The sequence below is a fragment of the Acipenser ruthenus genome, chromosome 10 (assembly GCF_902713425.1).
Source record: "Acipenser ruthenus chromosome 10, fAciRut3.2 maternal haplotype, whole genome shotgun sequence".
In the NCBI taxonomy this organism is placed as follows: Eukaryota; Metazoa; Chordata; class Actinopteri; order Acipenseriformes; family Acipenseridae; genus Acipenser; species Acipenser ruthenus.
Genome location: NC_081198.1, coordinates 6,486,562 through 6,512,396, shown reverse-complemented (window position 1 = coordinate 6,512,396; position 25,835 = coordinate 6,486,562). Strand labels below are relative to the sequence as shown.

Genomic DNA, 25,835 nt, shown 5'->3' with positions numbered 1-25,835 from the left:
CCAGCAATAAATTGCAGAGAATTAGCAGAAAAAACTCTAAGTAAGAGCTATTTTACAAAGAAACAATCGCGCAACAGGAGAGGTTAATTATACCTACCTTACCGACCTCGGTAGGCGGGACCGAGGACGTCACTCCCCAGAGGGGCATTGCCCACTCTGACATAAAATGCTCAGTAAATACCTGACCTGTGGCAGGCATAATATCCCAAAAGTATTGTTGTTGGTCGTCTTCGAATTGAAAGGGAACTGCCAATGCCATTATGTCCTGGCAACACAATTCTAGTTAAAGCTTCCCACTAATAGACACAAAATCCCCAGTGAACGTAAATGCCTTTTTGAATCAATTTATTCTACTCGTTGCTCGAAGTTTCCAGTTCGACATATTTTGTTTTCATAGCTGACATGATAATATCTATTTTTTTTTCTTTTCAAAATTTATATCATTTCTTATAAGACCCAAAACCACCCGGCTATTGAGTCTTTGGAGTGCAGGGGATGCAGCTGTGACGTTGCCTCTTCATAGTCCGTGCATAAAACAGACCTGTATGTGTGTGTTGGACACGGAAGAACGCGGAGTATTTGTGATTCTACAGGGATAGAAATAAGTGCTAAGTGTTTGACTTTTTACTGCTGGTCTCCTGTACAAAGGTAATTAATTTTTTTACATATTGTAATACGTTATAACAAAAGGAAATCGACTGTATTACTGGAACTCATCCATCAAATGCATCAGTAAAGCGTTTGTAAATGTCATGTAGTTTATGCTTGCGCTATAAGTTTTCTGTATGCCGCATTACTTCCATTATTTATTTATTTTTTATGTAAAGGCAAACTGACTATGCAGTCCTTTTTTAAAAATTAAACCGTGTCATCTTCTGTGTTATTGCTTTAATTCAGTATCTTATGAAGACTAGTAGTTATTTATAGGCAGGTATTAAAAACTATTTCTCGCATAATTATATTTCTTTTTCTCAGAAAGCAGGAAATATGTTTCTTAACATTCGAATAACTTTTTGAACAATAATATCAGTCCATCAGACAGTGCGGCTATATGGATTATCTATGTAAACTGTATAATGAACCATTTTTTTTACAAGTAACAATACTTTGTATTGTTGCTATTATTACAAGTATGCGTTCATTTTGTATGTTAAGTGTATAATTCATGTATAGACAGAGAAGTTTAATGAAATAATCAGATATTAGGCATTGCCCTTTATTAATACGGACAGTCCTGAATAGATTAACGTCGCCTCGATCTAAATCAAGAAAAACCGAAAACGCCCTATTGAAAAATGGATCATAATTTTTTTTTAAATGTAACATTAACATGAGAGAGAGAGAGAGAGAGCGAGAGAGAGAGAGAGAGAGAGAGAGAGAGAGAGAGAGAGAGAGAGAGAGAGAGAGAGAGAGAGAGAGAGAGAGAACCTTGCCTTCAGTCTTAATACATAATTAGTATTTGGAACCATTGCTTAAGGTTCTATCAAATAATTTTATTTAGAGCCTATTGTTTTGAAGCCTTTGTTCTTTGGTAATGTATCAAAAGAACAAACTCAAAGGTATATAGAGGTAGATTTGCATAGCATTTACTCCATTGTTTAATTAACTCCTGTTTTATGAAAGGAGAAACATATCAGGGGTCTCTTACAAGTTCAGAAACAAACAACCAATATACCTTCAAATATAACATTCAGTTGTTTGTTCAAGATTAACATAATGAGACTGAAGTGAGCTATATACAACATGTTTCTATGTAGATAATTAAAAAAAAATCCGTATTCTGAACGTTTGTTTCAATTGCATTTACATACAACAAAAAAACAAACAAACATTATATTGCAGAATTTAAATAAAATAAAAAAATTGTAACATTAGTGTAATAGGCTTGTCACCTTGAGCTAAGCAAGCTGTGTGGTTATCATTTGCATATTACTTATTCAGCTTATATGTACCATAATGTGTATATATCTATATCTATATCTATATCTATATCTATATTCTATTGAAATATAAATAAATGAGTGTGGTTAACATGGCATCAAAAGCCTATAAGTACCTTCACTGTTTGTTTTCAGACACACTTTCCCTTGACAAAGGCATGTTAAACACTACAACGGTGAGGAGTTGGCTCTGAGCAAAAACAATGTTTTATTTGCATTTGTCCATGGGCCAATCAGAAAAAAATCCTTTCAAATAAAACCCTGCTAATTGTTTTTTTGTTTGTTTGTTTGTTTTTCCTAAACAGATTAGTAATTTATTATAATATATTTGCTTATCTGCCTCTGAGACTGTGTTGCTTGTCAGGAGCCTTGCCATTGCAATTCCTTCTCTTGCAAACACTTGATCCAGCTCGACTCCGCCAGCTGTTGCTACCCTGCTACTGTAGAATCATTTGAACCAGGAGTGCAGGTAATTAAGTGAATCTATTAAGTCAATAACTTAATTATAATAAAGTTAACATAATCCCATCTATAACTCGAGGACTGTTCACACACTCCAGTAGAATTCATGCCACATTTGAATCTTCTCAGGAAGATTAACGGAACTACTGAAAATGTGTTGATGGAAATTCCTGACAGTCTATGAGAGTTTTTGCTCCTACTCACATTTTGTCATTTTTTTTTAATGGGTCTCTGGTGTTTTCTAGTCATCTTTATAATTCATTGACACAGTGACCATAATGGTAACAGCTCACTGGTGTAATTCAAGCTAACGCTTATAATGTTAAAATGTTAAATGAATGGATGAGGTCAATCATGCAGTTTCTGCAGCCACTTTCCATTTACACCTTGCCAGCAGAAGACGAGCTAACAGTTACCTTTCCTTATAAATACGCACACCACTTACAATTCATGGGCAGGTGGAGCAGTTAGTTAATAGCAGTTGCTGAATATAATAATAATTCTACCAGAGATGGTGATTAAATACTATCCAATTTAATGATAAACAACAAATCTGCATTTGAAACAGATACATGTAAGTGTTAAATGCATATATAACTATTTTCTTTTTACCAAAGCAGGGTGAACATATGGTAAGGCATACACAAGAATGATACAGCCCCCCAAAAAACGTCTATAGAAATGACAATGGAAACAGGGATAAAAGGGCAAAATCACAATTGAAATTTATTCGGATGAACATGTATGTGGGTGAAATAATATCATGTAATACTGCTTCAGAAGGCCTAAGTCTCAGAGAGACAAAGTGACAAGCAGGTTTCAGGGTGGTTATTCTTTCTGATGAACTGCACAAAAAGCTTCTGGAGCCACAGCTGACCAATTTAACTGTGTTTGAACTAAAATCCTACTGCTGCATTTCGTTCACAGACCTCCCTCAAAGCAATGGTGTCCAGCAACATAACAGAAGCACCAGTGTGTTTGAATTGGTGTGCCAATTCCTCCAACATGACCTATACCAAAATAGAGCTCTCTGTTATCATCTCGATCTTTTCAATGACTGTGGGGATCGTGTCTAACAGCCTGGCCCTGGCCATCCTCGTGAAGGCCTACAGGCATTTCAAGCTGAAGTCCAAAGCGTCTTTCCTGCTCTTCGCCAGTGGCTTGGTAATCACAGACTTCCTAGGACATCTCATCAACGGATCAATAGTGATGCTGGTTTACTCCTTGCACAAAGACTGGGATACGTTTGACCCCCAGAAAATACTCTGCGGCTTTTTCGGGGCCTGCATGGTGTTCTTCGGCCTGAGCCCCTTGTTGCTGGGCAGCGTGATGGCAGTGGAGCGCTGCATAGGGGTCACCAACCCAATATTCCATTCCACCAAACTCACCTCCAGACACATGAAGAAGCTGCTGGCTCTGGTCTGGCTATTTGCCATTTTTATAGCTCTGCTGCCGATCATGGCAAAGAGGCCCTACGTAGTGCAGGAATCCAAAAGCTGGTGCTTCTTCAAAATAAAGAACAAGAGGGACTGGGTGGACGTGTTCTTCCCACTGCTCTTTTCTACCCTGGGATTGGTGTCCCTTTTCATTTCCATCCTGTGCAACACTGTCACAGGAGTCACCCTCATCCGGTCCAAAATGAGAAGCGAAAAGCACAGGCAAGGCAGGTCTCACCACTTCGAAATGATATGCCAGCTGCTGGGTATCATGCTGGTCTCCTGTATCTGCTGGGGTCCATTTCTGGTAAGAGCTGGATTTAAAATATCCAACCTAGTTTTTGCATGTTATATGGAATTTCTATTAACACTAGGGAGATTGTCAGTGCTTAATTAATGGGAACCCCCCCCCCCAAATGTAATCATTAATTTACTATGCATCACACCACCAGACTTCTATACAGAAATTTTTGTTATGCTTTTACGTCAGGTCTACCCCCAGGACATGATTATTTTAATGGCATTGCTGTTATTCCTTTTAAGTAAAAGCTTGCGCACAACAACTGCACAATCCTGGAACGCGAGGGGTAATAAACTGTAATAGATTTGCGCATGGTCGGATTGCAGGCATTAAAAATAAAACCTCCAGTCCGGGCCCCCCGGAATGCCTGGGCCTGGGACAAAATTTCTGGTTGCCCCCCCCCCCTCCCCCCACTATGTGTGGCACGCCTTCTATATACCTCTAGCAGCCTACTCTCAGAGCGAGAATGCTGCTCTGCACAGTGAAGATGGGTAGATACACAGATATTGTTAATGTTACCTCCTTATCTCTGCTGTGAGATAGATACTGAATAAATCATGAAGTGTTGCTCCTTTTGTGTCAGGTTCATTTCCTGCAGTCTCTTGCAGGAATGCAGAAGCTCCTGTCATGACATCGTATTGCATGCCATCTGTGAAATATATTGATGACATATGAGAATTTTAAATAAAGGATAAACAATGAAAAGCATTGAATCTGTGCAATAATCTACTGTGCTATAAGGGTTGTTAGTCTTATGCAAGAGAGCTATGGATTGCTTCAAAACCATGAGTTGTTAAGGACGTATATAATATTTAAAAAAATTGTTGTTTATTTTTAAAACTAATGATGTGTCTAAAATCTGTTATCTATTAAAAATATAAACTCCCTTAAAAATAAGAGCTATTGGTGTCAAATATCTACACTTCACATTAATGCATGCTGTTTTTTCATACGTGTACACAATCACACATTGTTACCATCGATAAGGAGAATGAGCTACACATAACCCTCTTCCACTCTGATGTTTTCCCTTTTTCTATATCTGGCACATGAGTAACAGGTTCGGATTAAGACTGAATGGAAAATGTGAAATACGTAATACTTTGCCTAGCTTTTTGGCTGAATATTTTAACATATTTTAAAAACTGAACAGGAAAAACTTAGATTTAGTCAATCACAAAATACTTTGTGCCACACGTGGCACAAAAAAGCAACCAAAACATTATTCATGCATCTGGAAGAACCACCTTTTTTTAAATAAATATGTTTTTTTATGTTGTAATAAACTTTTGATAATATAAATATATAAATCATTATGCACCACAGTCCGAATTACCCTTAAAAAATTAGCATTAGTTTCAACATGTTCATTTGGGGTAAAATGTTCCTTTCCAGGGTGTCACTGAATTGAGTACCATCTTGACTCATTTAAAATAGTCCAGTACTCTTCTATTATGACACTCAACAGTGACACAGAGTAGAGTCACTTCCCAAGCTATCATTGTGTGAAGACATTCGTCATTGGACCGTATGGTTTGTGGTTTGCGTCCAACCCGTGCCTTACATTCAATCCAATGGCCTGAGACTGTAAAGCAGGCAAATAAATGTTATTTGTGATTTTACGGCATATTACTAATTAGGATTTCCACTGGGAACACTACAAAGCAGAACACGTTTCCCGATGGTCTCTGGGTATACCTGTAATTGGCCATTATTCCCATGGGCTGCATTTGAACAGTTTTATGTTATTTCCAGCAAAGCACAGTAATTTGAACCTGGATTTGATGATGTGAAGGTTCCTTTGTTGTTCATATCTTTGGTCTGTGCTTCAAAATTAAGCCCTAAAAATGAAATATAATTGGAAAGGTGACCTTGCCACAGAGTATGGGATGTAATGCATTTACTTTTCCATAGCTGGCATATCTTAGTGCACTACTTCTTGAGGCACTCAAATGACCAGATCCTTTAATTGTGAGAGATGATGGTAATGTTTAGTTGTACACCAGTGGTGCCAGTATTTAAATTTACTAAGAAGGAAGCAAAGTAAAGTAAGGGCTGCAGATAAAATGTTCTTGGACTGTCCATGGGTTTATGGTGTACAATATTTCCATTGTGAATTAGAAAAAAATGGGCACCGTTTATTAACACAAACGTGTGTGCTATATATTGACAGTGTTTCTAGTTCTAACATGATGCAAACATATCACAGGAAATAACCAATTCAGAATAAAGGTAATTGATTAACATGAAAACACTTAACTTACAAATCTACATAATTTCAGCATCCAAAAGACAACTCTGTCTGCATACGTCTTATAAAAGTGTACCACAGTAAATTTGCACAGTAATTTAGTAGCACTTTTCACATTTTATACTATGCATTTACCATAGTTTACCATGGTGTGCCATGTTATTTTTTTTATATATGCTTTAATATACAAATGAACTGCATTAAATCCTTATTTATCATATTTGTTTTTCTCTCTTCCAGGTTATTGTTAAAATTGGAAGCACTGATTCTCAGAATAACGTGAGCTCTGAAAGGATGCTGCTTGCTCTGCGAATGGCCACATGGAATCAGATTTTAGACCCCTGGGTGTACATTCTCCTCAGAAAGGCTGTGCTGAAAAAACTTTTCATAATAACCAGTCGCTGCTGCGGATATAAAATCCTCAATCTCTACAAATGGAACTGCAGTTCTATGAAATGTTCCATGAGGATGACATCCATGTCAAGCCAGCCAGGCTTGGTCCCAGAAAGTTCTATTAGAAGTGTCATGCCTGATACTGTTATTAGTGGCACAGTGCCATGTACTTGAAGTGAAGGATGCTAAAGAAAGCAATACGACCAGAATCAGCTGGGCTTCCTTCTGTGAAGCACAGAGTTGAGTGAGTGCAGGTGCTGAAAGTGCAGGTTTTATGTTATGTTAGTAGAATATTTATGGGACAGACATCTTAATTTATTCGTGTTGACTAAAAGCACATCTAATACAATAGTGCTTGAGCTTATCAATGCAATTGTTCCAAAAGATTTGTGCCATATTGGTAACTACAGCCCAATAAATGTGGCTATCTGCAACAGAAATACTATTTAGAAAGGAGATATGCACAGAAGTTGAATCATTTAGCAGATGCTGTATATTAAATGATAGCACAATGTTTTTAATAGATTTACAGTTCATTGCTAATTTGGTGCATGGCTTCCTTCATTGGAATCAGCTATGCTTATTGGAGTTTGGATTATGAAACCAGTATCGAGATAATTTAGACTAAGCAACTTCAGATCTCACTTTGTTTTGAAACAATGTTGTGGTATAGACAGGTACTGTGAATTAAGAGTCCAAACAGGTTGTATTGTACATACATATATACCAGAATGGTACTAAAGCTTGTATGTTTTCTGGTGTAACTATTGTAAATACTGTATTTACGGGCAAAGCCTGGATTACAGACAAGCCCAGGTTTTATTTAGAAACACGCTTACATTATTTTAGTTAATCACCGTTGACCCAGAGGTGTCTTTGGAGGCAACTTGAGCACACATATAAATAACACCTCCTTTTGTGCTTTCAATGCAATACATTTCCCATCAGAGTAAACTAGGCTAACTAGTATTGCTCTGTGTACCAGTGTTGGAGGTAAATGAATGCATAAGAAACACTTTAAAAGCTTGGTTTCTTGTACTCATGAAACTATAACATTCATAATAAAACATCACCACAGTGTTATGTCTGGTTTACCCTGCTGGAAATATAAACTACACTGTACAAAGGAGCCATTATGTAGAAGTTCCACCCAAAGTAGTCTGCAGGTCAGTAGTAATGAACTCAATTACAGTGGTGCTGTGTGCTTCTAAAATATGTCCTTAATTATAGCTTCTCAACTCATCTCTTTTGGTTGACTTGTCTGTAACTAACAAACAAACAGACTTTCCATCTGTGTTATGAAGCAAATGCACCAGTATGGGTGTGTTTCCAGCACAATCTCAAACCACTGGTAATTTGTACTGGTATCCTAGGCTTACCAGGGTATGGACCAATGTTTTTATGAAACATTCACCGGATTTCGATTTACCAGGGAAATGAAGGCAAATTGCAAATAATGTCCAGATCGTTTAAAGTAAATAAGGTGGCAAAATAACAATGGCAAAAACTGGTATATATAAAGAAAAAAGATTGGAAAACTGTTAAAATATGTTTAAATATCTGTTGTTTGTGATAGTTAATGTTCTGTTTTGAATATTGTATTGTTTGTTTTATCTGTGAAAACTATACTACTGGCAATGTGCTTTAGCTTTGCTGTGGGACTTGGTGATCTAAGCGTTTCAGGTTGATTGTAGCTGGGGAGCTTTCCAAGGATCTGTCTTGGACCTGGCATCTGTCCCATCTGGAAAGTTGTATGATAAACAAGTCTTGCCAAGTCAACAGCATCCTATCACTGGTTTGATCCAATTGCTAAAAAACAGGATCTTCGCATTTCAGAAATCATGTGAATGTGCTTTCTCCCCATTCCCCTGATCCCCCACAGTATTGATACATTAGTATAAGTAGCTTCAGATCATACTTTGCTGAGATCTGACCTTTTCAGACCACAAGATAATATCCTGGGCCCCATTGCTCTGTTTTAATAGAATGAATCACCTCTAACAGAGCTGTTGTATGTGTTTCTTCTACCTTTAAAAAGCTTTTCCATGCTCTTGCTTTAAGACCTTGCCAGCTTCTTGCGATGCTTGAGTGAAGCAACAGAACAAACAGCAGGCATTGTTCAACCCTCCTGGCAGTTATGTGCATAAAGTTTGAATTGTGCCAACATTAAGGACGTTACTACACGGATTCAGAATTTCCATTGCTTAAACATGTGCAGGTGCATGTATTAAATGTTTGTTATGCGTCTGTTTATTTACTCGTTAACTGCAACATTTTAATGTATCAATATTAGAATCTCTGTTGCTATTCAGCAGGTCACTGTAAAGACAGGCTAATTACAAACAGAGAAAACATTAGAATCAGAATATATCTTATTTTTATTGATAATGGCCTTTATATCAGTATTTGCTACTGTATGCAGAGTAACACGCATGTTTACAGAGACATATTCCATTGAAGACCCAATAATAATACTAATAATAATAATAATATGTATTGCTCAATTGGGGTCCTATTAAACACAACTAACAGAATACTGTATATTTGAAACAAATCACAATGATTTTAAAACATGTATGGAATCATAAGTTACTGGTTGTTAAACAGCTACAAATGTTCAGTCCCATTGGAGAGTGTTGTTTTATTTGGGACTAGTTGGACATCTGCTGGTGAATAAATGTATTACTTAAGATTCTGCTAACACTGTAAAGATTAAACGAAACCTCATAGCAGCCTTGGCTTCTAAGCCGGTGGCCTCACAAGAACAGAAACGTTTCTCTCTTTTTTAAAACTTTATTGTTTTCTCAGCCATATAAAAACACACACATTACAGTAAGACAACCTAACCTTCAATGCAGAATGGAATCTCTTCTTAATAAACTAAACAGTGACATTTTCTGGTCATACAGGTACATATTATTAAAATTGTGCATTAGTTATAGTGGTTATAGGTTACAGTATTATTAACATGATTCGCAATGCAGAGGGACAGTTTACACTGGCGATATAGAAAATTAAGGGCTCTACACTGTAAACCGAAATTTAAGAATTAAACACAAATCATATGCAACAGATCCTAATCACATTTAAATATCCATATACTGTGCACTGTAATGTTTATTTAGGTAAGTTTTTATTTTGTGCGCAGTTAATTCCTCAAACAAAAAATATGTTGCATAAGATTTGTGCTCATGGCTTCCTTGGTTTTACAGTGTGCAGTTTAAAGGGTTGGTACCAATATCAACCTAGCTGGAAAGGTTGCAACAGTTTAACAGTAATAGTTTATCCATCAGTTTAAAACACTCACTAATAAGAGTGAAGCCAGAAAGAGGAATAACAGTTGTAGAATGCAGTTGTCTGAAAATATCAATGCAAGCAAGGAAACATACAGACTGCCCCCTGGTGTGGATCTACATGCTTTTTGCTGGGTAAACAGAGGGGGCAGTCCCTGAGCTGTGGCAAGTTACAACAGGACCTCTAGCAGGAAGTCTAGCAAATTGAATTGAAAATGTATATAGAATTAGGAAACGATTTAAGCCCTGTGTAAAATACAGAGCAAACCTTAAACCCAATATACAAACAGTTCACTTCTGGCTCTACAACGCCACCATACTTTGGTTTGTTTGGTGGTGACTTACATACCACATTTCCTAAATGAACACTTTATATATATTTGCCAGTTGCCATAAACAGAATCGTATTAGTTGTTTTTACACCATGATTCCCTGTCTGTCGGTCGGTTGATGAGTCCTGGGTTTGAATTACATTCCTTATTTCAGTGTATTTCAATTTCAGTGGAGTTCAGTGTCTTGCGAGGGTGGGAGAGTGAGCTGTGGTTTCTGGTGTCTGCAGTGTCGCCTCTGTTCAGTGTGGTCTGGGCCGCAGGTTTAGAGTTCGTCAGCCATGTGCGACTCCTTGAAGGCATCTCCTGTCAGTTTCTCCAGGGCTTCCTTCATCCCTGACACAACTACAGAGAGAGAGGCATGACACAGATGGGGTTACATGTATTCATTCTGCAGGATATGTTCGGTTTAATTCACATGAGTAATCCACGTTGACCCCCACCTACTGGCCTCTCAACGCATTACAACAGTAACATTAAACAGGACATGCCTATTCACAAAGACATTAACTCAGGAGTTATTTCAATAATATTTTTTAGGTCGGTTTTATGAATAAAACAAACTTAGTTTTCACTAAACTGTTGTAGGCCCAGTATTCTCCCCAGGCCTTCAACAATAAGAATTGATTGCGCTTCTAGTAGACTAGATCAGTTGTGCGTTGCTGGGTGAAAAAAAAAAAAATCTTGGAATCACATGACAGCTATGTTAAGTCTTGACACAACATTTAACCAATCAGAGAGTTGAAAGGGCGGGTTTTGTATGTTAAGCACTTCGAGAGGCTAAAACGTTGATTTTCAAAGCAAAAATAGTGACAATAAATGCAGGGTTTTCAAAATAAGCTGTCGATCGGCCCAATCCACTGCCTAATACTATATTTGCGCCAGCTACTTTATTAAAAATATTATGATTATTTTTGGGTATTATCATTCAGTCAATTTTTTGTTGTATTATTGTACTGTAAGGTGATATATAGTACATAATAGCTATACATATGCACACACACAAAAAAAAGCGTATTCCTTTTGTTGTGATATCGTAAAAATATGTACCCAGGTGCTTGTGAGAGATATTGGGGGTTAATGTATAGAGGCTGTATGGGATATCAGCCGAACACTTGTCAGCTGATATACAAATGCTTAAGAGCAGAGGTGCTGGATTATTACACTCCATCACAGTTATGATGGTGACCAAACGTGTGCGAGTACTGCTGTGTTAAAAAAAAAAAAAAATTGGTTAAAATGAACAGTTGCATTAAAAAAATGTAGAACAGCGAAAAACAAATAGACGTGCATTAACAAAATGCACTGAAAACTTAACATAAAGAAAACAATTTAAATAAAGCAATAAGCTCAATAATTACACTAAAAAGGAAGTGAAAAGGTTACTTTTTTTTGTGAACTCCAATAAACCTACTTTATCTTTCCCCAGAAAAATCGTAGAGTGCCTAAATAAGCACGGTAATTTACCATAATAAAAAACAGTCATGAAAAATGTAGAACATAAAAAAGAGCAACCAGATATAGTCAACCAAAGACAACACATTATTCAAATTATTTTGTCTTATTATATATTTAAGGGAAGGCAAGTTTATTTTTCTGTTAAAAGTGCTCCCGGCTATAATGTTCTTCCGCCTGGCTGTACAGAATTCCTGGGGAGAACCCTGAGGCCACTGTAAAAGATGCCAAGAACAGTCTAGGATAGTTTCACAAAACATTCTTTAAATAGCCAAGAGTTACATTTTCACCATGACACTAATATGATACTAGCAACCCACACGGGTCAGTTTAAAATCACATATCCATATTGATATCAACGGATGGTTTCGATGGTTTAATTTGAATTAAAGCGGATAACTTTGTAGTGGCGCAAAATCTTGCTCTCTCTGCCCTAACACATCTGTCATTTTAAACTCTGGTTAATATCATGGCGCACATCACATCCAATGGGACTACTGTTGTGAAGGTCCAACAAGGTCACCCACCTTGCTCTACACTGCTGTAGAAGTACTTGTAGTTGGGGTTTCCATTCCTGTTGGTGATCTCAGGGTGCACTTTACCAGTGGGATCTGAACAGAGAGAGACTGTTAAACTGGGCTACCTGGCTAATTCTCATTCCTCTAAACCAGGAGTGCTGTAGCAAGTTCAAAAATAGAACTGTGCACAGGAGAACGTGGAATGCAGTGGACTTCTGTAATAAGGTCACTTATTTTCTTTATTAACTTATTTAATTACACTTATTTACACTTTATTTAAATGATTAGTTGTGCACTACTTCTTCTGAATGAACACTTAATACTGTATGTATGTGGTGGTGTCACATTATTATTATTATTATATAGCGCCTTTCATAGGTAGGCTGTGAACTGTGCATTATCTGCAGAGTCACTTACAATAGGACATTGATTTAACTTCTCATCCGCAGGATGGAGCACAAGGAGGTTAAGTGACTTGCTCAGGGTCACACAGTGAGTTAGTCAGTGGCAGAGGTGGGATTTGAACCGGTGACCTTCTGGTTACAAGGTAGAAGTTTATGAAAGGGGGGTTAAGGTGGTTAGGGGATTGTTGGTGCAGTACGTACACGGTTATGTTCAGTGCTAAACAGCATCTTTGCTAAATTGCTGAGCTTGCTTTATGATTAAGCCAAATTGTGGGTAAATGTGATTGGCTATATTTGCACAATCAATTAATTTTATGTGTCTAACTAATTCACCGGAGTAGCTGTAGGTGTCAGCTTGGTATGTCTGCTAATTTACTAACTAATATATTTGGGTGCATTGTCTGTGTTACTGTTTGCCCTGTATCAATCTATTGACTGTAACTAATCAATTACTGTTTGAAATCAAATCTCTGATTGCTGCTATATTTATTTGAGAATTGCCTTACCATTTAAGTCTGAACATTCATATATATTGATGTTATAGAGGTGTGTGTCTTTCTGAATTATGTCTGTCCTGTTGACCTGAGCATTTCACATTTTGTGCATTTGTATACTATTGTATGTAATACAATGTTTAATTATATCTTTGGTACAGTATCTTTCTTAGGTATTCTGGTCCCTGGTTTTAGGTCAGCTTTTCTGAATGATCAAGAACATGTTTAACTAATAGTGGTAGTCTGGCTATAAAATCTAACATTAAACCATTTGGGTAATTTAGTGCGCTTGGCTCCTGTTACATTTCCCTTGCGGATGGTATGAAGTTTACTACTTGTGTGGAAATTCAATTAAAGCATCCCTTTCTGTGACTATCAAATTTATAAAGTACGGGAGATGCAGCAAAATAAAAAATCATTTAATAAAGCTGGAGACTTTAAAAGTAACCAAATAAAATGCAAAATGAAATGGTGCCAGAGAGCTTTAAGTCAGCAAAGTCCATAAAGCAGAACTTGGGAGGAATTCAAGACAGAACTTTGCACCAGAGCTGCGATTCCCAAAGAACACCTTGGGATTCCTCACAGACCACTACCTGAGAGATCATTAACATGGAGTACCTGGACTTCAGCTATTGTTTGTATGACTGCCACAAACAAAGATTACAGAAAACATTTTCTCATTCATTCAAACAGCAGAAAAGACGTTGGTTGTAAATGAATGAAAGAGGTTCCTACATACAGCAAAATGATTCATTCCAGCTTAAGAAATATTTCATATATTTGATTACAACTACAGTAAGAGACACCGAGCTTGTCTGTTAGGTGTTGTGTACTGTAAAGAATAATAGTTTGGGTGTGTTGAAATCGGTAGATGCAGTAGCCTAATCTTGGACCATCTTTCAATTGCGAAAAGGGGTGGAGCCCTTACCTAGGAAGAGGATTCTAGGAATGTAGCCCCCATCAGGACTGAAGCCTTGGTCTTTGGGCTCCTCTTCATCCTGTTGGTTTAAGACAGTTAAACCTCACATGCTGTTCTTTAAATCCGTCAGCTGAAACGGAGGCACTGGGGCACATTTCTGAACAGCATGAGGGTTTTTTTTAACAGCATGCTTCTCTTTCACGTTCCAAATTCCACCCTTCATTTTATTTCTGAATCAGAAAGAATTGAAAAGAGGAGTGTCTGAGATACACAATAAAGAGCTACAATTCCGGAGTCCGCAGCGCAGTTCAAACTACCAGACCAACACGACTTCCCAGTGACTCTGCACTAACAAGACAGGACATGCCACTGTTTCTCAGATCATAACACTAGGCTATTAAGTAAACCTCCCATTTCTTTTTCTAATACAGTCATAATAAAATTAATTCAGAGCTTACTTGTCAGTCCCTGAGCTTTCACAACATATTGCTGCATAGAATTGACTATAAAAACAGGAATTCTCACCTCTACGTTTACCATGATAAAGTTGTGGCTCAGTTCAAAGATCTCTTGAGACTCTGCAAACTTCGGCTTAAGGGCTAATGCGAAAGAGAGGAAAAAAACCCCCAAAAGGAACAGGATTATTTATCTATTTAATTTTTTTCAATTCACAAAAGAGACAAAATAAGGCTATAAAAAAAATGGATTGAAAGAAAGTGAACTGTAACATGTTAAGTCAATATAAACCCTTGATAACTGATTGCTAATAGTGATGAGTCTACAATAGTGAATAACTGTCTGTGCTCCACGTGTATACTCCTGGGATTAGTGGGTAAAATAGTTCTGAAAGTGATAAACTAGAATGTTCTATTTCCAGCCCTCATGCACATGTGACATTCACATACATTTGTTTACACAACTACAGAGCTGTGGGGACAGCACCACTGTTAGTATGTGCACATGCATGTGTGCTGATGTACAGCCACAGTGATCACAGAAACTAGCTGGTAGAGGGTGGAGAAGATGCTTTGAGATGCATCTTCCCTGAATTCTGTGTGCGGACGGCCAATGCAAATTGCTTTGGAAAACAAGACAAAAAAAACCCAGCAACCCTATGCAATCCAAGCTGTTATCAGGGGTCTAATCATCACCCTAGATTTCTGATTCTGTATTGAAAACCTCACTGACCTTTACAGGCTCCACACCAGGACTTGTGGATGATAATCATCAACGGCAAACCACTGAAACGGGAAATTGAAGGACGTGTTAGCTTATTTCAGAATCTGCTATGCAGCAGGTTTTCCTCGTGGATGAAATGTGCGTATATTTGTCCCCATCATGTACTGGGTTCATTATTATTATTATTATTATTATTATTATTATTATTTATTTCTTAGCAGACGTCCTTATCCAGGGCGACAAGATATCACATTATTTTTTACATACAATTACCCATTTATACAGTTGGGTTTTTTACTGGAGTAATCTAGGTAAAGTACCTTGCTCAAGGGTACAGCAGCAGTGTCATCCCCACCAGGGATTGAACCCACGACCCTCCGGTCAAGAGTCCAGAGCCCTAACCACTACTCCACACTGCTGCTGGAGTTTGAGTCCTTTTTTTCAGTGCTGTCCTTTGATTTGCTAAGGAACTGTGTCTACAGTACAGCGGGGACAGAGAAAGCAGGGACTGTAAAAATACTTCAAAACATTAAACGTGGAGTATGTCATCACATGTTAAGACACTTGAATGGTTTCAAATGTAATGCAAAAGCAATGACTTATTGGACAAGAAGAGAGAATCGGATGCAACTGCATGAGATTTCACAGAACATTTAAGCTTTTGCTAGAACCAGATATCAGATTCTCTAGCCTAGTGCATTGTTACGCTCAAATAAATAAAAGGTCAAAACTGCTACCAGAAAAGAATATCAAGTGTGCAGAATGAAGAGGTTGGGGTGGGGTGGGGAGGGGTTGGGTTGCTGCCAAGGCTGCATACATGCTGACAGTCAAGACACATTACATTCTACAAGGTAGTGTTTCTCACTGTGCCTGGAGTTTCACAGTCAAAGATCACATATCTGGATCTTGTAAGGGCAGGAATCCTTATGGAAAAAACATATATTTTTAATATATGATAGAAAAGTATGATCCTTACATTTTTCATATATAGAAATAGGCCCCTTTTTATATATTTAAAATATATGGGATATATTTAAAATATATTTTAGTCTGTAATCCATATATATATATATTATATGTTGAAAATATATGGTGCACCATATATTTATTAGACTGTAATCCATATAAAATAAATGTATGGATTACAGACTAAATATATTCCATATATTTTAAAAATATATAAAGGGGCCAGTTTCTATATATGAAAAATATACTTTTCTACCATATATTTAAAATATATGTTTGGTCCATAAGGGATCCGTCCAGAAGGCAAAATTCACATCAGAACCAGCTTTATTCGAAAAGAATGGGAACAGTGTCAGAGCACAGAACCAAAGGAAGAGTCTATCATTATACAGTATGAGAGAAGGCTCACAGCCTTAGTATAAAGAACTCGGTGGATAGCAACTAGTAGAGATGCTTGCACATGAAACCCAATAGTTTCAATGGATGTGCATCAATGCTACCAAGTTCAGATACAGTCAAACCTGTTTACAGCCATCAGCTGTAACCTGCCAATAAACCCCAGAATAGATTTTCAGTTTTCAGTACATATCTACTAGAGGAGCCTTGAATATTAAACAGCCACAGAGTTTGGGGGGGGTGGCGGGGGGGGGGGGGGGGGGGGGGGAATTGGGTATTGAGGGGGGTGCTTGGTTTCATTAAAAAAAAAAAAAAGAAAAAAAACAGTACCTGGCTTCTGCCTCCTTTTTTCCATCTTCAAAAGTCATCCAGTGAATGTGATCCCCAAACCCTGAGGGGAAAAAAAGCAAAAAATAACAACTCCTCACACACCTGCGACTGGGAGACAAGCGGTAAGCAGTCTGGGATCTGTTAAGGGCGGGCAATAACCTTCTTGCTAGAGCAAAATGCCTAGAATGAGAGCTATAAGTATTACAGAACACCCAGTGACTTTTACAACATAAGAACTTAAAGAGTTGCTGCCTCCTGCATACTACCTATGCTACAAGTACCAAAGTCATTTAATTGCCAACCCCAGAGATTGGGAAAGGCATATATATATATATATATATGTTTTTACACAATAAGACATGTATTTGGTTTTTAGACATCGACTTTGTAGCTATACAGGATGTTAAATCGTTTTTTAGATTGCATTTAAATCATAAAACGAAGAAATGTAAATTTTTGCAGGAACTGTAAATAGCTTTGTTTCATATGCAGATCCAATTTAAGTATCCTTTTAATTGAAAAAAACTAAGCGATAGTACTATCGTCGCAAGGCAAAATCTGATTCACCTTTCTGTGCACTGTAAGTAACCCATACGCCTGGTCTAATCGTGGGATTTAAATAGTAAAAATGTGTACATAAAAATGCTGCCACCTTTGTGCACAGAACGACTTCAACGACCATCGAATCTACATTTTTTGGGTTTAAGTCTAACTAGTACACCTTACCTTTCGAAAGTCCTTCCTCGGCGGATACATCCACACATGCAAGAAGAAGAGAAAACAGAACAGCGGGGAAAGCAAAATTAATCATCAGCTTCTGCAATTTCATTGTGCGTTTTCTATCTCGCTTATTAGATTTTAATTTACTACCCCTGCACACAAGCCGGTGAACCCACACAATGTTTTGCTGTAATATTATAATTGAACTGCACTCATCAAGCCAGGAAATGACGGAGAGGTAGGAGGAGCACTGAACTTTTATTAAGGATCACCACCCACTTCCTCTGTGTGCAGCGAGCGCAGTATATATTTCTTTTACAGTTTGAGTTTTAGGTATCCTTTCAAACGTAATTCAGGCGAGTCAGGATGACAACTGCAGTAAATCGATACTATGGACTTGGTAAATAAAGTAACTTGATAGGTGCAATAAAGTACAACACTAAAACAAATATATTGTATTTTAAAGATCAGAGTATGCCAGACATTCCAAAGTGCCGACACTAGTGGACATCTCGCTGTTGTTTCTGGATTTCAGTTATTTTGCTTTCAACCACTGATCTGACTGTGAACTGCTAAAGCCAGGTCTTTGTTTGAAGCAAATAAACCTTTCTTCTGTGGGATAGATTTACATGGAGCAAAATGCACTGGACCAAAAAACGTCTTTACTTTGTTTGTTTGTTTATGGGCAGCGATGTTATGTCCATTTCTATCAACAGTGACAATAGGCTACTTATATCGCAAAAACCCATATACAGTAGATGGTTCGGTTGTCAAAATGACTGAATCCATGCGCAAGTGACAAATGACGTAATCCTACTGCACCCCCTCTCCCAGTTAGACAGTTTGGCGGTCACGTGGGCTGTGACGTAAGTCCTCCCTCAGGTCCGCCATCTTTCCATTCCGCGTGTTGCTGCTGTTTCTGCGTCGCTTTCTGGAGCAGGTCAGGAGAATAAAGAAGAGTCCGGCTGCTGTCGCTGAACCTTGGGTACAGAACGAAAACTCTCTCACAGAAGAGACTGTGTTATATAAATTATGCGACTCATACTAAGAGGCTGAGGTATCGTGGTGTAACCAGAGTTTATGTTTATTAATAGAAAGCGTGACTGCTGTGTATGTGGATGAGGATGAAAATGGGCCTTTAAAAAAAATAAAATAAATAAAAAAAATTCAAATAAACAAATGAGAACGGGAGCAGTGACGGATCTTTAATTTAGCACAACAGAGGGGCGCTTTTTTCCTGCGTTTATAAATGATAGGGCTTTTATTTTGTAGCTCTGCTACTAACAGCACGCGTGGATACATTGTTCTGCTGCACTGTTCTGTGTGTGGATTTGTTAAGGTTAAATGAGCCCAACTTTTATGTGTCCTTGGCCCCACTGGTACTGTCTTGCTGCCTTTAGGAGAATGCGTTGATACATTTATAATGCCTAACTAATACGGGTTATACTGTTCAGAGTTGAGAAAAAATAGTATTGAGAGGATCTGAACCTGGTTACATACAGTTTGGTAAAAATCGACCATTATATTAGTGACAACCTGCCCACTTTAGCGAATTGTGTTTCTGTTAACTGCATCTGCCAAACAAAATTAAACGTAAGTTCTGCAGATATTTAGCAAGTTAGTGACATGTTACAACATGTGTTTGAGAAAGCTATGTTTCATTAAATACTTAACAAACCAGATGAAACTGAATTGTCTTGTTTGTTTCAGATAATACACTATGAATCAAGAAAAACTAGCCAAGCTTCAGGCCCAGGTCCGAATAGGTGGAAAGGTATGAGTTGTTTTTACTCAAATTTTAAAAATAATTGTTAATCATTTTCCTCCTAACTGATTGTTTCAAATACTGGAAAGGATTTTTATTAGTTTCATTCATTTAATTCTCTAGTTCTGCCACTCCAATGTGACTATTTCTCATCACTAATAAATTGACAAGGTAATAGCAATGTCTTTAAATACTCTAGTATTTGTAAATTCCAATATACATCTCTGCAGTTTGTCTCTGAGTAGACTAAAATAGGAAAGTACAGTTACAGGATAGCAGCCTTTTGCTTCATTTAATATTAATCACCCCCTCCCTCCCTCCCTCCCTAATCTATACTCAGCACTGTCCTTGTTTGGCCACAATAGGGTGATAGTCCCTTGTGTGTAACTGGTACTACCCCTTCAAAGCCACAGAAGAGTGAGTGACATTTCCCATCTACAGCCACCATGTTTGGTCCTGGTTGATAATTATGTTAGCATCAGCATTTCTTTTGTGGAGTATGGTTTGTGTCATAACAATTGTAGTATGTCATTGTTCCCTCTGAGGTGCTAAAATCACAGGAACTTCAGTACTTTAAAACATCCATTCATTCACATGTTGTCTCTCCAGGGGCCTAAAATACAGGGAGTTTGCTGTGTACTAATTCTAGATTTTGATTTAATGGTTTAATGTCGCTGAAGCTCGAAGGAGTGACATTCAAGTGATGGCTCTGCATGTGTGGTTGCAGCTGTCTTACCATGCTGACTAATGCATTTCTCTTTCTCCCATTACCCCACTGCCTCCTCCCCATTTCTCCCTGTTCTTCATTCTCACGTTGTTCACCCCATCTGATTTCATGCTACCTTCCCCTCTTCCCACCTATTTCTCAATCTATTTTGTCTAACCTGTCTGTTTTCTGTCTCTTCCTGTCCCCTTTACCCACTCCTATTGCACCTACACTTCCTTCTCTGCCTGTAGGGTACAGCACGTAGGAAGAAGAAGGTTGTACACAGAACAGCAACAGCTGACGACAAGAAACTTCAAAGTTCTCTAAAGAAACTGGCTGTGAACAACATTGCTGGGATTGAGGAGGTTAGTAACCGGGACAGGGCCTCCACTGTAGTTTCCTTGGAACAACTACATGAATGCAGGCTTAGTGGAATAGATAATGCTTTTGATAGATAAATATTCCCATAGACAATTATTAAATTAAATAATTAAAAAAAAAAAAAAAAAAACTTAATATTGAATGCAAATTTTCTTCTTGGTGAAGGTGACATTAAAAGGCATTAATTCAGCAATGCTGAGGTTAATTTGAGGATTGCTCCTAATCACCTGCTTCTTTTTTCCCCACCTATTGAACAGGTGAACATGATAAAGGATGATGGGTCAGTGATTCACTTTAACAACCCCAAGGTTCAGGCCTCCTTGTCCGCCAACACCTTCGCCATCACCGGCCACGCAGAGACCAAGCAGCTCACAGAGATGCTCCCGGGTATCCTCAGCCAGCTGGGTGCAGACAGTCTGACCAGCCTCCGCAAACTTGCAGAGCAGTTCCCACGGCAAGGTGGGTTATGCCACTCGGATTACCATGCAAGAGCTTTTAAACATTGTCAGTACTAAGCTACACAGGATGCAATGCACATTGTTCAATCTCTGTTTTTGTACATTGCAGCATTTTTCATAAAGTACAATTATTGCAAGACAGCATAATTAAAAATGACATTATATCAGTCATATTGTGAATGTATAATACATGTGTCAAAGACACAGATTTAGTTTCATCCCTGTATTTTTGTGGAATCAGTTTTGTAAACTTTTCCTTTTGACCTTGAACCCATAAAGACTTATTTAATGTAATACATTTTTTATATTATTATTATTATTATTATTATTATTTATTTCTTAGCTGACGCCCTTATCCAGGGCGACTTACAATTGTTACAAGATATCACATTATTTTTTACATACAATTACCCATTTATACAGTTGGATTTTTTACTGGAGCAATCTAGGTAAAGTACCTTGCTCAAGGGTACAGCAGCAGTGTCCCCACTGGGGATTGAACCCACGACCCTCCGGTCAAGAGTCCAGAGCCCTAACCACTACTCCACACTTTTTTTTTTTTTATATAGTTCTGGATAACAAAGCACCAAAAGCAGAAGATATTGATGAAGAAGATGATGACGTTCCAGGTAATGCAAAATGTCACTTAAATTATTATGTACTCTGCTACGATAATTTGGTCTAAAAGTTTAAAGTAAATGCAAAGAGGTTTCCATTCTTGCCATAACAATGGTGGAGGGGGTAGGTCACATGATTTTGATTTACTGAATACGGTGTAGTGTATATGCATGCTTTGGATAATTTCAATATGTGAGAATTGAGGTCATTGTTGACTTTACTGTTGTCTCTCTTTCCAGATCTTGTAGAGAATTTCGATGAGGCATCGAAGAACGAAGCAAACTGAAGCTGCCCTGAGATACAGAAAGTTCCAATGATGGGGACTGCAAACGAGGAAGCGGCTTGTTCCAGCGTTTTAACTTTATAAAAACAAACCCGGAGATCTTTCATTTCAACACCGCAAAAACAAGAGACTTTTTTGTATTAACAGGCTGACTTGTTCAACATCTACCGTAGGAAATATTTGTGTGCTTAAGAAAACAGAAAGTTCTGAAAGTTTTTCGGGGTTTAAAATTAATTTTTTTGAGGCAGCTGGGATCTTGGCTGTGTTTGCAGTGGTGAGGAAGAAAGTTAGTCTTATTTAAAGTTTTTTTTTTTCCTTTTTTTTTTCCCTTAATTACAAAATAAAACAAATTGATTTACCTTTTGTTGCATGGTGCTGTTTTGATTCATAACACACATTGTCCAGGAAAAAATGCTTTTCTGCTGGATAAGTACAGCGACCATACTTCAATTAAACATCATTGTGAGGGACCTTGCATACTTTAGTACAGTTGCTGTCACTATTTCAGCTGTTTTTATATCTCATAAACCGTGTGAGAACTGCTTTTTATTTTCTATGTCATGGAAACTCCTTGGGCAAGATCTAATGGTACCCTTCACTGTTACCTAATCTGTATGGTATATTATGGTCATGTTGGTTTTTGGATCCAGATGATAAAAGACCTAATGCTTTGAGATACTGACTTTATGCAGAGTACGCAACTGTATTTTATGAATTTCAAGATCAAGTTTGATCGTGGGTATTGTACAAGAAAAAATTGCTCTTACGTGGTAGTCATCTTACAAAGCTGCTGCGGCCACACTGTCAAAGCCTCAAATCTCAGTGACAAATTAAAGTACTTTATATTTGCGGGGTTATATAAACCGTGTTATTTCCTCTCCCTGTATACAGCTTTGATTTGTTCAATAATAAATTCTGTGGGAGTGTTACTTAAACTCCTTTTATATTAATTGGACAGGTAAAATCACAATTTATTCTCTATTTCTGAGAGTGATCTGTTAAATCTGGTAAATTGTGCAAAAAGCTAACCAAGAAAAAAGGCAGTGTGAGAAAATCACAATTATTGGGAGTTAAAACATTATTTAAGATAATCAGGATTACTTTAATAATATTTGGCATTACATTTTAAATGTATAATTTTAAAATGCAACTGTCATCCACCCCTAACACTAGGACGATAAGTATCTGGTGAAGGACAGCTAACTGCTATTTCGTCTTGTCCAGTAGGTGGCACTGTTTAGTCATACTTGGCCTCTGGTGATGATTGTGTGATTACCCCTTTTAATAGACTAAAATAACTGCAGTAACAGATTCCAAAGAGAAAATAATTGTAAGATGTCCGTCTGAGAAATGCGACCATTTCTGGCAGCTGTACATGGGTGATAAACTAAATCACTGATATTTTAACAGCTGTTTTTTGAAGCTGCGACTAGATTTAAAACAATTTTCTGTCTGCACTCTATGGGCCTCATGCACTGAACAGCTGTAACGTGTTTTGCATGCAGAAAGCCCCTTACTGTGTGCTTTGTACACCTGCTGTATTCAGCTGTATTCACTAACCAGTGGCAGGCAACCTAGCGCGTGGAAAAAGTACCGCGTTCGAATCATTTAAATATAATAAATAATGTTAATGTGTGAAAATGTATGCACATTACGTCACAAAATACCGCGAGGGAGGTATTTGATATGAAAACCATATTCACTTAAGGGGCGCTAACTTTACTAGGTGCCTCAGCGTGTGTTAAAAGTGCCGCTTATTGAAACCAGGCGGTGTCACAGAACCAGCAGAAGAGCTGCAAAGGAAAGCGAGAAGAGTCAGGGAGTATTTCGGACCAGGCAGACGTTACTGTGTGAGGAGGAGGTAATAACTAGATACAGATTGAGCACAGATCATTCTAGACTTATATGTAGAGCCCCGGAAAATTCACGATATCACGAATTTCACAGAAAAAATATGCCTGCCTACCTACCTAACTCTTCACCTCCACTGTTTATTTCATACTTTTATCAAGCAGCGCTACACAGTAGCTGTCCGGCATCAATGCCGTGCATTTGGTTACTACGGCAACGGGGTCAAACACATTTCTCAGACTGTACAATGACGTAACATGTGAGTCAGAGGCGGGAAATTTAAAATGGTTGCTTAAATGTTGATTTATTTGCTTGTAATATAACATTAAATAAATTCAACAGGAGATCGCGTCCAAAGCTAAGAAAAGGGGATGCAGATGGTGGGATTCTGTTTTGCTCAACTTGTGTCTTTGGATCATCTAAGAAAAGGTACTATTAGTATTGACAAGCATCTTGACAGCGCAGTACACAAAAACAAGAAAATCAAACTTGAACTTCTAAGCTCAGGCTAAACAATTACCGAACAAACAAGCAGGTCACAATCACAGGTTTGTTTAAAAAGAGCACAGAAAGTGGAGGAACACGTAACATCAACACGTTTGAATTAGTGGAAGCCTGTGTGCAGCAACACAGATAATTTTAAACTACTCTTGTTTCCAGCAAAAGTTTGTTTCATTTTTAAAAAAATGTTTCAATAACAACGTAGTTCCGATGTTAAAATGTACTCGTACATCCTCAGACAGTGAAGATTACGAGGCAGGTGTACATGCAAGGCTATGTTAATATATTTATAGTCATGTAGTGATATTTAAGTAGGCTATGCTTAAACTAACTTTAAAATATACAAAATAAACTGTAACATGTTCAATAAATGAATGTACACAGAGTGCGAGTTGAGGTGCAGTCATAAATACAAAGCAATCAAGCGACATCTAATGTTAAAAAAGCGATGTTTCGCCAAGCACCTTTTGAAATGTAAAGAGTGAACTTTTAATTGACTGAGCGAGTGCTTTGCTGATGTTTTATATTACAAAATAAATCAGAGGGAGATCAAGTTGAAAAAACAAACATGCATTTGATTTGCAGAGTTAATCATAAATGTTTCATTAGCAATTCTCTGCTTCGACTGTCTCGCAGGACGCTGTGATCTAAGACCCCCGCCCTCCTCCTACGGAGCGCATTTATTTTGTCCTTAATCTTTCATTGTAGTTAATGTTCTCACTGATTCACCACCAAATAGTCTTTCATAATTCCCCACCACTTCTTCTGCTAATACATTTAGCTCCTGGTCTGTAAACTTCAGATTCCTCACTCTGTCCTCCTTGGTCGCTGTCATTGTGACAAACTCAGAACCGTACTTACATTTACTGGGTGCTGAATTCCGCGCGTTGTGACAATTTGCAAATTAATAATTTAGCACGCCTTATTAGTGCATCTGTATTATATTAGTGAATAGAGCGTCCACGCCTTTCATTTTGAGCGCAGTATGGGGCTCCCTTACTACGCAGTACTTCAGGTAACTTACCGCCGTTTAGTGCATGAGGCCCTATATCGGCTAGTTTCACAGACCCCGTCTAACATTAGTCTCAGACTACCTTAGCTAAGGTGTCATTAGGCAGTCCAGGATAATCAGGGTCTGTGAAACCAGCCAAATGTTTTGTATGTTGTGGTGCAGTTATTGGCATATGCATTGCAAGTTGACAGAAAAGGCCTGGAAACTGCACTACTTACTGAGGCAGAAACATTAAATCGCATCAAAGTATTAGACAACTGTTGATTAGTTTTTAATTATTAAACTGTCTGCACTATACTAATTATACCAGTATGTTTAATTCCAGCTTGTATGTCAAACGTGCAACAGCAGTGCTAGTGCATTCATAATCCCCTGCCATCTGTATGTATCAGCAAAATGTATATGTATACGGGCAGCAGTGTTGAGTAGTGGTTAGGGCTCTGGACTCTTGACCGGAGGGTCGTGGGTTCAATC

At 37.8% G+C, this 25,835-nt stretch overlaps 3 protein-coding genes across 5 annotated transcripts; 2 read left to right on the top strand and 1 right to left on the bottom strand.

The window, feature by feature from the left end:
• The first annotated feature begins 328 nt into the window (after window positions 1-328).
• Window positions 329-9,547, top strand: LOC117413817 (prostaglandin F2-alpha receptor-like). The gene is made up of 4 exons (XM_034023159.3): window positions 329-648; window positions 2,246-2,409; window positions 3,330-4,145; window positions 6,631-9,547. Exons 3-4 carry the CDS (start codon window positions 3,345-3,347, stop codon window positions 6,955-6,957), a joined length of 1,128 nt encoding a protein of 375 aa, XP_033879050.1. The 5' UTR covers window positions 329-648; window positions 2,246-2,409; window positions 3,330-3,344; the 3' UTR covers window positions 6,958-9,547.
• Window positions 9,548-10,076: 529 nt separating this feature from the next.
• LOC117411960 (thioredoxin domain-containing protein 12-like) lies at window positions 10,077-18,037 on the bottom strand. Its single transcript, XM_034019853.3, has 7 exons — window positions 17,793-18,037; window positions 17,067-17,127; window positions 15,384-15,436; window positions 14,721-14,794; window positions 14,205-14,274; window positions 12,388-12,471; window positions 10,077-10,750 (listed from the first exon to the last, which is right to left on the bottom strand). Exons 1-7 carry the CDS (start codon window positions 17,893-17,895, stop codon window positions 10,671-10,673), a joined length of 525 nt encoding a protein of 174 aa, XP_033875744.1. The 5' UTR covers window positions 17,896-18,037; the 3' UTR covers window positions 10,077-10,670.
• A 579-nt stretch (window positions 18,038-18,616) lies between these two features.
• On the top strand, window positions 18,617-22,356 carry LOC117411973 (transcription factor BTF3 homolog 4). Of its 3 annotated transcripts, none has more exons than XM_034019875.2 (6): window positions 18,617-18,771; window positions 19,497-19,560; window positions 20,509-20,622; window positions 20,896-21,097; window positions 21,666-21,725; window positions 21,954-22,356. In XM_034019875.2, exons 2-6 carry the CDS (start codon window positions 19,507-19,509, stop codon window positions 21,998-22,000), a joined length of 477 nt encoding a protein of 158 aa, XP_033875766.1. In that variant the 5' UTR covers window positions 18,617-18,771; window positions 19,497-19,506; the 3' UTR covers window positions 22,001-22,356. The 3 variants fall into 3 exon arrangements, with proteins under 3 accessions (XP_033875766.1, XP_058887588.1, XP_033875782.1); XM_034019891.3 differs by having other exon boundaries at window positions 18,654-18,843; XM_059031605.1 differs by lacking the exon at window positions 19,497-19,560 and having other exon boundaries at window positions 18,653-18,771.
• Window positions 22,357-25,835: the final 3,479 nt, after the last annotated feature.

Excerpts from the sequence above, each read along its gene's own strand:
- LOC117413817 (XM_034023159.3), top strand. The coding sequence starts at position 3,345 with ATGGTGTCCAGCAACATAACAGAAGCACCAGTGTGTTTGAATTGGTGT. Across the intron at positions 4,146-6,630 it reads TCTGCTGGGGTCCATTTCTG|GTTATTGTTAAAATTGGAAG; the intron begins GTAAGAGCTGGA and ends TCTCTCTTCCAG.
- LOC117411960 (XM_034019853.3), bottom strand. The coding sequence starts at position 17,895 with ATGAAATTGCAGAAGCTGATGATTAATTTTGCTTTCCCCGCTGTTCTG. Across the intron at positions 17,128-17,792 it reads CGAGGAAGGACTTTCGAAAG|GGTTTGGGGATCACATTCAC; the intron begins GTAAGGTGTACT and ends TTTTCCCCTCAG. Across the intron at positions 10,751-12,387 it reads CTACAGCAGTGTAGAGCAAG|TTGTGTCAGGGATGAAGGAA; the intron begins GTGGGTGACCTT and ends CTCTCTCTGTAG.
- LOC117411973 (XM_034019875.2), top strand. The coding sequence starts at position 19,507 with ATGAATCAAGAAAAACTAGCCAAGCTTCAGGCCCAGGTCCGAATAGGT. Across the intron at positions 19,561-20,508 it reads AGGTCCGAATAGGTGGAAAG|GGTACAGCACGTAGGAAGAA; the intron begins GTATGAGTTGTT and ends CTCTGCCTGTAG. Across the intron at positions 21,098-21,665 it reads AGAGCAGTTCCCACGGCAAG|TTCTGGATAACAAAGCACCA; the intron begins GTGGGTTATGCC and ends TTTTTTATATAG.